This window comes from Saccopteryx leptura, chromosome 1 (genome assembly GCF_036850995.1).
Source record: "Saccopteryx leptura isolate mSacLep1 chromosome 1, mSacLep1_pri_phased_curated, whole genome shotgun sequence".
NCBI lineage: Eukaryota > Metazoa > Chordata > Mammalia > Chiroptera > Emballonuridae > Saccopteryx > Saccopteryx leptura.
In genome coordinates this window covers 385871093-385883120 of record NC_089503.1, presented here as the reverse complement: position 1 = coordinate 385883120, position 12028 = coordinate 385871093, and the positions used below count along the sequence as shown (strand labels likewise).

Here is a 12028-nt window from a genome sequence, read left to right as displayed (position 1 = left end):
GTGCAAATAGCGGGGAATCCCACCCAGTAAGGATCATAAACCTTCCTCACCCACATCCCACATAATGTGAACTAAGAAAACTTGTTTTCTGTTCCTTGATTGGGTGATTTCAGTGTTGAGAACCAATCAGCATCAGAGAAAAACAGTGTCATCAGTTGCCGATCAGAGATTTTGTCTGAAGGTCCTCTTGTAAAACTTAAATTTCCCTTCATTAAAAGGCTTGTTTTAATTTAGTGCTTTAAAGGTTTGTTGGGTTGTATCGAAAACATTTAATTGGGTCCCTATGGAGAGCCACTCCGTGCGGGTCGGTGACAAGCACACAAGTTGGAGACTTTTAGGAGCATTTGTCTGTCTTGCTTGAGCACGAGCTGCTGTGACAGATGTCCGAGTGCGTGTGCTAGGAGTGAGGGTGGAGGAGATGGAGCCCTGTGGGGAAACGGGCATTGCTCTCTGTGATGTAACCATACGGTTTCCCACACACGGTGCTACTTTGTATAATCATTACAGGTCATTTTAATGCGAGTAGAGCTCAGAGCCCGAGTGGACGTTAGAAGACAGCTCTCTACCCAAAGTTCTGTACTAATTCTGACTCCACCACGGTTCTGACCCGCAGTCCTGCTGACCCGTGCTGTCACGTTCCCAGTGACGGGACCCCTACCATGCTGCCGTAAGAGTGACCGCGATTCCGTGGGTGGAATGGGTGGAGACGGTCAAAGGTACAGACTTTCTGTTATAAAATAAGTAAGTCATGAGAATGCAAAGGACAGCTCAGAGGGTAGGTCTTAAATGTTGTCATGACAAGAAAAATTGTAACTGTGTGTGGTGAGATGTTAACTAGACTTACTGTGGTGATCATTTCACAGTGTACAGCAATGTCCAGTCATTATGTTGTGTATCTGAAACTAATATGATGCCACATGTTGATTATATCTCAGTATAAAAGGTAAGAGCCCTGTGTGCTTCCCAGGACTTGGGTAAAGAGACTGATTCACTACGGACTTAAGGATGTATGTTCTCTGTTCTAGAGTGATCACCAAACAACAGAAACAATGTAGAACTTCCAAACTTGCAGTAAGGGAAAAAATAAAGGAATGATAAATATTTACATCACTCCACTATATATTTCCTGTTCAGATACCACATCTTTGTGGACCACACCTTACGCTAGACATGTCCAGCCAAAGAGATCCAATGGCTATAGCCAATCTGAACACCCATCATATAACAGACGCTGCACATGGGACCTTTTCTTCACTGTTTCAGTCTTTACTTTTTCCCAGAGGTCCCTATTCTCAATAAACGATGAGTAGATTTATATCTTAACACTCTCTTTTAATTTGTAATTTGTTCTTTGAGGAATAAATAGTGTTTACTTAGAAATATATAAAAGTTTATAAAAATATCTATGTCACTGACAACTTCAATACAAAAAATAAAGTTAAAAATGAATTGTCGTTTTTTAGCATCTTTGGAGAAGTGAGGTAACTTTCCTTTCATGGTTCCATGCACTTCCTCAAATAATCTAACATGCAAAAGTATTGAGGAATCAGTTCAGAAATAGACATTTCCCTCTCTTCCTTTGCAAGGGATACTTTAAGAATTTCAGCTAGGCCCTGGCCAGTTGGTTCAGTGGTAGAGTGTCAGCCCAGTGTGCGGATGTCCCAGGATTGATTCTCAGGGCACACAGGACAAGTGCCCATCTGCTTTCCCACATCTACCCCTCTCGCCTCTCTCGCTTTATATATTCCCCTTCTGCAGCTATGGCTCGATTGGAGCCATAGCTAATTGGCCCTGGGTGCTGAGGATGGCTCCATGGCCTCTGCCTCAGGTGCTAAGAAGAACTCAGTTGCTGAGCAACGAAGCAATGCCCCAGATGGGCAGAGCATTGCCTTGTAATGGGCTTGCAGGGTGAATCATGGTCAGGGCGTATGTGGGAGTCTGTTTCTCTGACTCCTCTCTTCTCACTGAATAAAAAATAAAATAAAAAAGGAATTTCATCTCACAAAGAACTTGTTTAGGTGAATTCCTTTTTCTTAAAAAACTAAAAGTGTGTTTCAGAATTCATGTAATACCAATTAATTGACAGAGGCATTGAGGAAATGTGAACTCATCTGTCTCATTGTAGAGAGCTGAATTGCCCAGACCACGGGCAGGGCCTGAGCCCATAGCCGACTATCTCAGAGACTCAGCGGTCCCTGCTTCGCTTACTGAGGAGTCGCCGTGGGGCCCGGGGATCTGACTGTCTCTGAAAGGAAATGTTGTCTTGTTTCTCCTTCCAAGTCCCGTTCCTTCCCCCCAGCTTCTGAGAAGCTTTAGAAAGTCAGGTTTCTGGATTTGACAACAGGAAAGAAGAGACACAAGCAGAGAGGTGCTGTGCCTGAAACCCCAGAGGCCATTTACTTGTCGCTCTGTCCTGATGGCCTCAGAGACCTGTTTATGGGAAAGGGGACATCTCAGGGCAGAGTCAGCATGGCACTGATTGTATCTGAGAGACAGGAAGGGATTAAATCTGGAAGCCCACCATTAGTCTAATAAAAGGGGACTTCAAAAAGTAACCAGGTTTATATTTTATTTTAAAAAATCAGAGTAAAGGAAGCGAAGGAACATGATATAAAAACCATGAGGACACCACTTCCTTACAGGTGACTGCATTTTATACAGTTGTTGTCCCCTTTCTGTCCCCACGGGGCAGAGGAACCGTGTGTCTGTTTGTGAGAAACAAAGACGTAGGAGACACCATGTCTGGGTTCAGTGCAGGCTCCTCCCAGCTCAGGAAGCCGGGCCTGGTTACAGAATCCAGAAAGGTCAGGAAAAAGCACAGAGGGAAACAAGGACACCTTCCAGATCCCCCTGTGGCCACAATGCAGGCACATAAGTGAACAGTGTCCTTGTACAGTGATGACACCCTCTTTATCTTTGTTTCTAATTCTTGTCCAGAAACTGTGAAGATGATGAGTTTCACCCGATTTACTGTTTATTTATTTATTTATATATTTTATTTTTTGATTTTAGAGAGAGGAAGGGAGAGAGAAACAAGAACATTCATCTGTTTCTGTGTGTGCCCTGACTGGGGATTGAACCAGCAACCTCTGTGCTTCTGGGCAGGGATCTAACTAACAACTATCCAGGTAAAGCCACTCTGTACGTAATTGGAAAAAATGTATAAAGAAATGTGGGCAGCCTGACCTGGGGTGGTGCAGAGGATAGCGCGGCGACCTGGGATGCTGAGGTTGCCGGTTCAAGATCCCCGGCTTGCCCGGTCAAGGCACCCACGAGAAGAAACGCTGCTTCCTGCTCCTTCTCTCCTCTGCCTTTCTCTCCCTCTCCTCTCTCTGAAATCAATAGATACAATAATAATAATAATGATAAATGTGGGCAGAAGGTGGATTCAGGGGCACAGGGGACAGTAGGGTGACCACACAGGGACCAGGGAAGGCATGAGATAAGGTACTGCTATCAGCATGGGGACTTCCGGGTCAAGTGTGAGCCGAGGAGGCCGTCAGGGAGGACGTGTTCTGCAGGGTCACTGACCTGGGGACAAACCAGAGCCCGAGGAAGCGCTCTCTGTGGAATAAGAGCCGAGCAGGAAACCTCACGCTGCGATGACGCTGGGACAGGGGCTCTTTATCCTCCGTGTCAGCGTGGTCACATCAGCTCAGGAGCCCTGCAGACAGAGGGGACGCTGTGTCCAGTCCCAGCCACAGGCAGGTTCATTCCCTGCCCCCTGGTCCTCTTGTTACAGCTCTCAAGTCAGAAGAGAAATGCTCCTTTCTCACCCCAAGCCAAAGCCACTGCAGAGTGAGCCTTTTCTAAGTGGTGAGAAAAGGCTTTCGTGCAAACTGCCTGACCACAAGTCACAGCCAGAGTCCTCATATTATTCTGTCCCTGTCCTGTCACCTCCACATCCTGTGCTAGGGACTGTGTCTCTAAAGGAGGATTAAAGAGTGTTACTTGTTGCTGAAGTCCAGAGTGTCCTGGGAAAGAGAAGGAAGACACACACTCAAACATATGAAGGTAAATCTGTCCCCAAACACATCGTCCCCAGCCCCAGAGCACCTGAGATTTCTCTACCCCACAACCCACCTCACCCGACACCGGAGAGGACAGGGGAGCAGACACTGAGAGCAGTGACCTATGAAGCTCCCCTCACACACATCCAGTGTCTGCTCCTCATTACTCTAGGGTCGTGACCCAAGTCTCCTGCATGCTAACCCTTCTCTTCCTCTTCATGCCATAATTCCTTACGTTTCAACCATAAGTACTGTGAACTATTATTTTCAGATTTCCTGGAAATTTGAGATTCAGGGAAAGAAGGAGTTTATATGAAGTCATTGGTAGTAGAGAACTAAGGAACAAAGTCACTTCTTCCCCCATAGAGTCTGTGGGGATCCTCAGCTGCCAGCAGGCGCCTTACCTTTCTGACCCCTGAAGTAGACGCACAGCCCCGCCCCCAGGAAGAGCAGGCCCAGCACGAAGCCCCCAACTCCACTCAGCATCTTGCTCTGTGCAGATTCAGACTGTGCCCCTGAGAGAAGAAACTATTTTAGTGATTTTGATCCCAAATCCAGCTTTTCTAATTGAGACTCTGGGACTGAGCTTTGAGAGTAAGGGGACAAGTCAGCCCCAGAAGGGCCAGAACAACTGGCCATTTGTGGAGAAGAGACCTAAAACTCACACTGAGTAGATACACGGTTCAGGCACTGAACTCATTTAAACATCACAGCCCTGACATCAGGCCACTACTTCGTGATCTGACGGATGCAGAGCCTGGGACTCAGTGAGGTGGAGCCCTTGTCCAGGGGGACAGAGCTAATAGACACAGAGCAGGGACTGCTCCCCTCATGTCAGGAGACCCCACATTGTAGAGGATGCGCCTCTTCTCACATCACAGAGGACAACTCAGAGCAGCAGTGTGGAAGGACCATCCTAGACCACTGCAGGGGACTGGGGTCCAGGGCCCAGGGGACTATGACCTGTGACATCGTGGAGAAGCTCAAAACAGGGACAGTAATAATGGCCTCTGCTGCGGCTATAGCGGTTTATAGAATTATCACAGAACTACCCCAGGGACCTGTGCTGAAGGAGAGAACACAGTGAGAACACGGTGTGGGGAGAGAACCCGACCCTCAGGGGAAAGCAAAGTCCCCTGTGCTGAGTGAGACACGTGTGAGGTCAGAAAGCTTCTCACTCCATTCCATGGTGACAGGGCTCATCAGGCTGGGGTGCTGCACTTGGCAGGTGTAGACCTCTCCACTCTGGGGCACTGTTTCCAGCATCACTAGCATCTGGAAGGTCCAGTCCCCGTTCCGGATCAGACCTGTACAGCTGACCCCAGTCTCCTCTTCCTGGCCATTGCGGAACCAGCGGACTTCAATGTGGCCTGGATAGAAGCCAGTGACAGAGCAGACCAGGAGGTTGTGGTGCTGCAGGCGCTCGGTCTTTGCAGGATACACAGTCACTGTGGGCGCAGCTGGGAGAGAAAAGGGGGGGACGTGAGGAAGACAGAGGGAGTCTCCTTGGTTGGCTCCCTGTCGGCCTCCAGTCTCCAGTCCCAGGCTCTGTCCGTGGGCAGCTCCCTCAGAGCTGGTCCTGTGGCCCAGCGGGAGTTAGCGCCCTGGGCCTTGAATCTATCCCTAAAGTAGTGGTTCATTAGAGTTGTCAGATACTATGAAGATTTTGGGGACTTTTCCACATTTTGAAATGGTTACTCATTATTGACATATTTACAAATCTTTGCAAGGCCTGTAGGTATTAAAGTGTGATTTCTGGGGCCAGGCTTCCTGGGTTCAAACCCCAGTTCTGCCTCTTACTGGTTGCTCCTGGGAGAATGTTTACATTCCTCTGTGCCTCCGCTCTCTCACCTATAAAGGGGGACAGTAATACTAACTTCCCTCTTAGGGAAATGGGAGGATCAATGGACCTAAATATGTAAAGTGGCGCCTGGAACCCAGCCAGCAAAATGTTAGCTAGTTATTATTTTTTGTTCCTTCGGCAAGAAATGATTAATTGATGCAGTGTGAACACATTGAGAAACAGTGTGGGAAAGATGGGGACACAGGATATGACAGCCTGGGAATGTGACAGCCACACCTGAGAACCACACTGACATGGTCCCACCTGGGAAGCAGGAAAGACAGGTGGTTCCCTAAGAGCTGAGCCCCAGAAAGGCTGAGTCTCAGAAAGGCATGAGAGGGGAAGAAGCCTGGGAGTCACTCATTAGAAATACTTGTAGGCCCTGGCCTGTTGGCTCAGTGGATAGTCAATCCGCATATGGACAGCCCGGTTTCAATACCCTGTGAAGGCACACATGAGAAGGGGCCATCTGCTTCTCTTCCCCTTTCTCTCCCCTTTCTGTCCCTCTTCCCTTCTTGTAGCCAGTGGCTAGATTGGCCCGAAAATCCACCTCAAGCTCTGAGGATAGCTTGGCTGGTTCCAGCATCAGCCCCAGACAGGTGGTGCCGGCTGAATCCCAGTCGAGGGCACATGGGGGAGTCTGTCTATCCCCTGTCCTCTAACTTAAAATAATAAAGAACCTAGAAATCAAAGAAGTATAAGTTAAAAATAAAAAACAAAATTTCAATTGAGCATTTGGTAAAACTGAAGAACATTTGGAATGTGAGGTAGATGGTTACTATAAAAAGATAATATGGAAGTAGCTTTTAAATACTATTAACGTTATAAAAATAGTAACATCAAAATATGAAGCAACAAAATTATAATTTATAAGCCTGGTTTCACATTCACTTCAGCTATGTAAAAATACGGACAGTAAGGGAAGGGGAGGCAGAGGCTCAGACCTAGAAGGGGCCTGGGAAAGAGCAGAGACTCCTGGGAGCCCCGCCCCAGACACCAGCTCCACTCAGAACACTCGTGGCACAAACACGTGACTGTCCCTGGTAAGGAGGGTTTGCCGAGACAGACAGTGAGTCTATGCTCACACCAGTCATCTCTGTCACCTCTGCTGCTGCAGCCTCCACCCCAGCCCGACAGCCCCGGAAATGTCCCCTCCGCGGGGCAGGACTGCACGGTGTCCCGACAGGCGCCCTCACAGGGCCCTCGCTCTCCCTCGCCCCCGCTGTCTCCCTTTCCCCCTTACACACGCACGGACGTACTTGCACGGACACACATGCACATACACACACACACACACACACACGCTCCCTGCCCCCCGCCGCGCTCACTTTGCCGATGCACTGGGAACCCATCATACACCCCATAGTTCTGTCTGCAGAACGTGTCCATCGCAGACCGCTCGTCCTCCAGGAGCTCCTCCTGCCGGTTCCAGTACTTGGCACTCTGCCGCCCCAGCTCGGTCACCGCGCGGAACTTCCCCACGTCGCTGTCGAAGCGCACGTGCTCCTCCGGGTTGTAGATGTATCTGCTCAGCAACCGCACCCGCTGCGTCCCCTTGTAGAAATGACACTGGGCCTTCCGCTGCTCCAAGAAATGTGCTGTGGGGACAGGAACCATTCGGTCACACTGGTTAGAGACAGACAGTGACCCCGCCCAGTGTGGGGCGTTCAGGCCGGGGGGGGGGGGGGAGGACACGAGGACCCGGGCACCCCGACTGCCTGCACCCAAGGGTCCCATCTCGTCTGCGGCTGGAGGGCAGCGGAACCACTTGGGTCCTAAGTCACCGGGAATCCCCTGGGCTTCCCTGTGGGGCTGCGAGACCCCCAGTTGCAGTGGATTTCTATAATGTCCACCTCCTTCTGGAAGCTTCCACTGCCCTCTTCTCACCACCTCTTCCCCTTTCCTTAAACATCTCCTCCTCCTCCTGTGAGCACATGGATGGTGGGACCTCCTGGTGCCCTCCTGGGCGTCTACAGAAGGAGAACAGACTCTCCTCTGCGTGGAGCTTAACATTTAGTGACAGTGACTGTCGCAGCCCAGGGACACAGAGTTCATACAGGAGTGAGAGATGTCAGAGGAGAAGTGTGGCGTCCAGAACAGAGAGGAATAACGTGATCTAAGTTACATTAGGGGCCAAGAAGCCGCCTCTGTGGCCCTGGCCTGTTGGCTCAGAGGGTAGAGCCGTGGCCAGCCTGTGGAAGTCCCGGTTCTGTTCTGGTCAGGGCTCACATGAGAGGCGACCTTCTGCTTCTCCTCCCCTCCTCTCCCTCTTCTCTCTTTCTCTCACAAATAGTGGCTCCATTGGTTTGGTGTGCCCTGGGCACTGAGGATAGCGCAGTTGAGGAGAGAATTCGTTCCAGATGGGGTTGCTGGGTGAATCCCTATCTGGGTGCATAATGAAGTCTATCTCCCCTTCTCTCACTAAAAGAAAATTTAAAAACGGCTTCTGGGTGACACTGAAGATGTGACAGGAAGGTTTAGTTGGTGTGAGCTGGAAGAATACCGGTGTTGTGTGTGTTTGGAGAAAGAAAAGCACATTTCAGGTAAAAGTAATAAATACCACGTGCAAAAACCTGGGAGAACCACGAATGCCCTCCAGACATGAAAAGGAACAGCACTCTGAGGCACAGACAGTGACAGGGGAGGGGAGATGGGACCAGACAGGTCAGGTGGAGCCCGTGCTGAACACCGAGGCAGGTGGGAGGTTAGAATGGGACCTTATTCTAATGTAACAGGAGACTATGGACGAGTTTTAGAGAGACTAAACCTCAATCCCAAAAGGACCACATCTCCTTTCTGCATTTCTGCATCCAGAAAGCTCAGGAAAGCAGAAGAATAAGCTTGTGGTTAAAAGTGAGATGAATAAAAGGAAGTTCCTGGAATCATCAAGAGTGTGAAGAGAATTACTGCAGAAACTTGAAAAACGTTACTGAAAAATGATTGTGACTTAAAAAGACGAATTGTTAAAAGTTAATAGAGATGTGATGACCAAGAACTCATGAAATTTTGAAAAACATTACATAAAGCAAAAAATAAAAATGAATTTCTTAAACTTCAATTGATTGAATGGATTCCACAAAAATGTGTGATTTTGTTGTTGTAACAAAACAAGCTAAAATAAACCAGAAAGAACTGAGATGGAAGGTGAGTGTGTGTACAAAGTGTGAGTCTAGAATTTTAGGAACAGTGAGTATAGAGTAGTGTTCTCAACCTCAACACTGTTGACAATGGAACCAGGTAATTCCTTGTGGTTGGGGGTGGCTGTGCTGTTCTGTACTCAGTGTCTCTGTTCTCTCTACACACTAGTCACAAGAAACCACAATGTGACAACGAACTTGGCTCTAAATATTGCCAGATGTTCCAAGGGTGACAAGAGGGGGGAGGGGTGGTGACCTTCCCAGGGTGAGCTCCAGCAGTATGAACCATCTGAAACACCTGTGGTGAAAAGGCCATGATATTTATAGAACAGCTGAGAATTACATAGGTAGTTCTACCTGTGGAGGATGTAGGTCCTACATGAAATTTGTGTTTTTTAGGAATGTCATCTGAATGCAGACTATTTTTCCATAAAAATACATTTGTTCAGGACCAAGATTTACCTGCTTCTTTGCCTTGCTGACCAATCACCAAGTCAGACAATTTATCCTTCACATCGTCTTCTCTCTTACCTTCCCTGCCACTGGTCCCCTATTATCTACAGGAGGAAACTGCAGCACAGCCGTCTGACTCCTATTCAGTGTCCCAAATAATTCACTAACTGTCTCCCACTGAGAGTAAGACCAGCTGGCATTGGAATACCAGCCTCGGCAAGATGTGGGACCCCCATTTCTATAGTCAGGTCCCCTCAGAGGGGAGAAACTAAGAAGATGACATTCTCATGTGGACAGTTCACCAAAACGAGCCGGTCCCCAGACTCTGAGCAGAGACCTTCACTTAGAAATGATGGCAGAGACGAGGGGACTATGGTCAGTCTAGGTCTTATCACAAATTCTCTAAACCTTCTTGACACATGAGAAAGTTGAAAAATAAAAATGTGTGAAGCCGCTGTAGCCTGCAGGGTTAGCACTGTCGGTCCACGTTCATGGCTCAATTTAAGGTTTCCAAATATGCTGAATAGTGTGCCAGTTAAATTTGGATTACATACAAATTATTGTTGTTTCTCTGAAATTCAGATTCAGTCGGGCATCCTGTGTTTCTCTGGCAGCCGTAGCCCCACGCTGACAAGACCTGAGACGCAGGAGCGTAGGTAATACTTCCTCACGTGCCCACGATAGTCAGCACTAGTGTGAGTCCGTACAGGACTTTTCAAATCATAAATGCAAAGGAATGTGAATCTCTCCTGTACTGGAACTAGCAGCCCTTGCATCTCCCCGCCTCCAACCCTAAGACACAGTGACACATGTCAGCATCAGATACTTCCCCAGTAATTCAGACCCAACCGGGCCTCCGTCACTGGTGGTGGTCAGAAGCCCGAGCTCTAGAGTTAGAAAATCTACATTTGAACATTGGCTCTTCTACTTTGGTCAGATTTTAACATCCATGGGTCCTTTTTCTTTTATTTGTAAAATGGATTTAATGATAGTATATTCCTCACAGGATATTGTTAAGTGTGGAATTGAATAGTGATTCTTCCTAGTGCTCATCATATAATAAGGAGGCAATATAGGAGAAGCTGATAGTACAGAAAGGTCCGAGACAGATTCACAATGAACACGAGCCTGGCCAGGTGTTCAAGATACTTTGAGTTCTCTAAGGCATCAGAGACACTGACCCCATAGATTTTGTTTGTCTGCGGGGTCACTCTAAGTACTGAGAGTCTCTGCTTCAGCCCTGGGGACTTTCCACAGGAGGAATGGAGAGCACTGACCCAGCTTCTGTCAGGGGACCTCCGTTACAGGAACTGGGCCTTATGGACACTGGGTTCAGGAGAGAAGAAGGGAGACAGTGGGGAGGCCCCTTAATACATCCTCAAGTATTAGGGAGAGACACCACATCACAGATGCTGTCGAGAACATCACAGCGGATTTCTTCAGAAAGACCCTTCTAATTCCTTTTGACTTTCCATAGACTTCAGAGAACTTTTCCTTTTCTTAGGATTACTCAATGTAATAAATGGAACCATTTGATAAGGATTTATTTTGACATTATTATTTCTGAATCCCATGAAGACCCGGAGGGAATGGGACACGAGACTGGAGAGGTTTTATTGGAGGAGAGAGGAGAAGAAACGGTCTCTACACAGGGAGCCCCTGACATGGCTCTCGTAGGATGAGCACCCAGGCTCCTTCTGCTGTGGAAAGAATCGGGATCCACAGGATAAAAACAGGTGGTCACTGAGGACAATGTTACAGTGTTCTAAAGAACATGGCTTGAATACAGTGACAAAGCTCATTCCTTCCTTCTCTCACACACAGCAGCTCACCCCCGAGGTGCATTTACGTGGTGTGTCCCTGGCCGCATCCAGGAGAGGGCTCAGTACTGTCACTGTCACCATCAGAGCTGCCACCCAGGAGCCTCCAGGGAACCACAGACGCACCATGCTGGAACAGAGAGGATGGGTGCAGAGAGCAGCGAGTTTCACTCGTTGGCGATTATGACCCTTCCTCACCCACATCCCACATAATACCAACTAAGGAGCTCATTTCTTTGTCCTCTGATTGGGTGAATTTAGTGTTGAGAACCAATCAGCATCAGAGGAGACAAATAGCATCATCAATTGCTGGTCAGAGATTTTCTCGGAGTCTTCTTGTAAAACTTAAATTTCCCTGCATTAAACAACTTGTTTTAATTTAGTGCTTTAAAAGTTTGCCGGATTATATCGAAAACATTTAATTGGGTCCCTATGGAGAGCCACTCCGTGCAGGTCGGTGACAAGCACACAAGTTGGAGACTTTTAGGAGCATTTGTCTGTCTTGCTTGAGCACGAGCTGCTGTGACAGATGTCGGAGTGTGTGTGCTAGGAGTGAGGGTGGAGGAGATGGAGCCCTGTGGGGTAACCGGCATTGCTCTCTGTGCTGTAACCATACGGTTTCACACACACGGTGCTACTTTGTATAATCATTACAGGTCATTTTAATGCGAGTAGAGCTCAGAGCCCGAGTGGACGTTAGAGGACAGCTCTCTACCCAAAGTTCTGTACTAATTCTGACTCCACCACGGTTCTGATCCGCAGTCC

The 12028-nt window shown here is 48.2% G+C and overlaps 1 protein-coding gene across 3 annotated transcripts; it reads right to left on the bottom strand.

Moving 5' to 3' along the window:
* Window positions 1-3259: 3259 nt before the first annotated feature.
* On the bottom strand, window positions 3260-11451 carry LOC136387689 (H-2 class II histocompatibility antigen, E-S beta chain-like). 3 transcript variants are annotated; one of them, XM_066359626.1, is made up of 6 exons: window positions 11293-11451; window positions 7182-7451; window positions 5189-5470; window positions 4415-4525; window positions 3952-3974; window positions 3261-3664 (listed from the first exon to the last, which is right to left on the bottom strand). In XM_066359626.1, exons 1-6 carry the CDS (start codon window positions 11390-11392, stop codon window positions 3656-3658), a joined length of 795 nt encoding a protein of 264 aa, XP_066215723.1. In that variant the 5' UTR covers window positions 11393-11451; the 3' UTR covers window positions 3261-3655. The 3 variants fall into 3 exon arrangements, with proteins under 3 accessions (XP_066215725.1, XP_066215723.1, XP_066215724.1); XM_066359627.1 differs by lacking the exon at window positions 3952-3974 and having other exon boundaries at window positions 3263-3664; XM_066359628.1 differs by lacking the exons at window positions 3952-3974; window positions 4415-4525 and having other exon boundaries at window positions 3260-3664; window positions 5165-5470.
* Window positions 11452-12028: the final 577 nt, after the last annotated feature.

Coding starts and splice junctions, on each gene's coding strand:
- LOC136387689 (XM_066359626.1), bottom strand. CDS start 11,392: ATGGTGCGTCTGTGGTTCCCTGGAGGCTCCTGGGTGGCAGCTCTGATG. Junction 4,526..5,188: donor CCCTGTCACCATGGAATGGA/GTGAGAAGCTTT, acceptor TTCTTCTCTCAG/GGGCACAGTCTGAATCTGCA. Junction 3,975..4,414: donor CTACTTCAGGGGTCAGAAAG/GTAAGGCGCCTG, acceptor TCTCTTTCCCAG/GACACTCTGGACTTCAGCAA.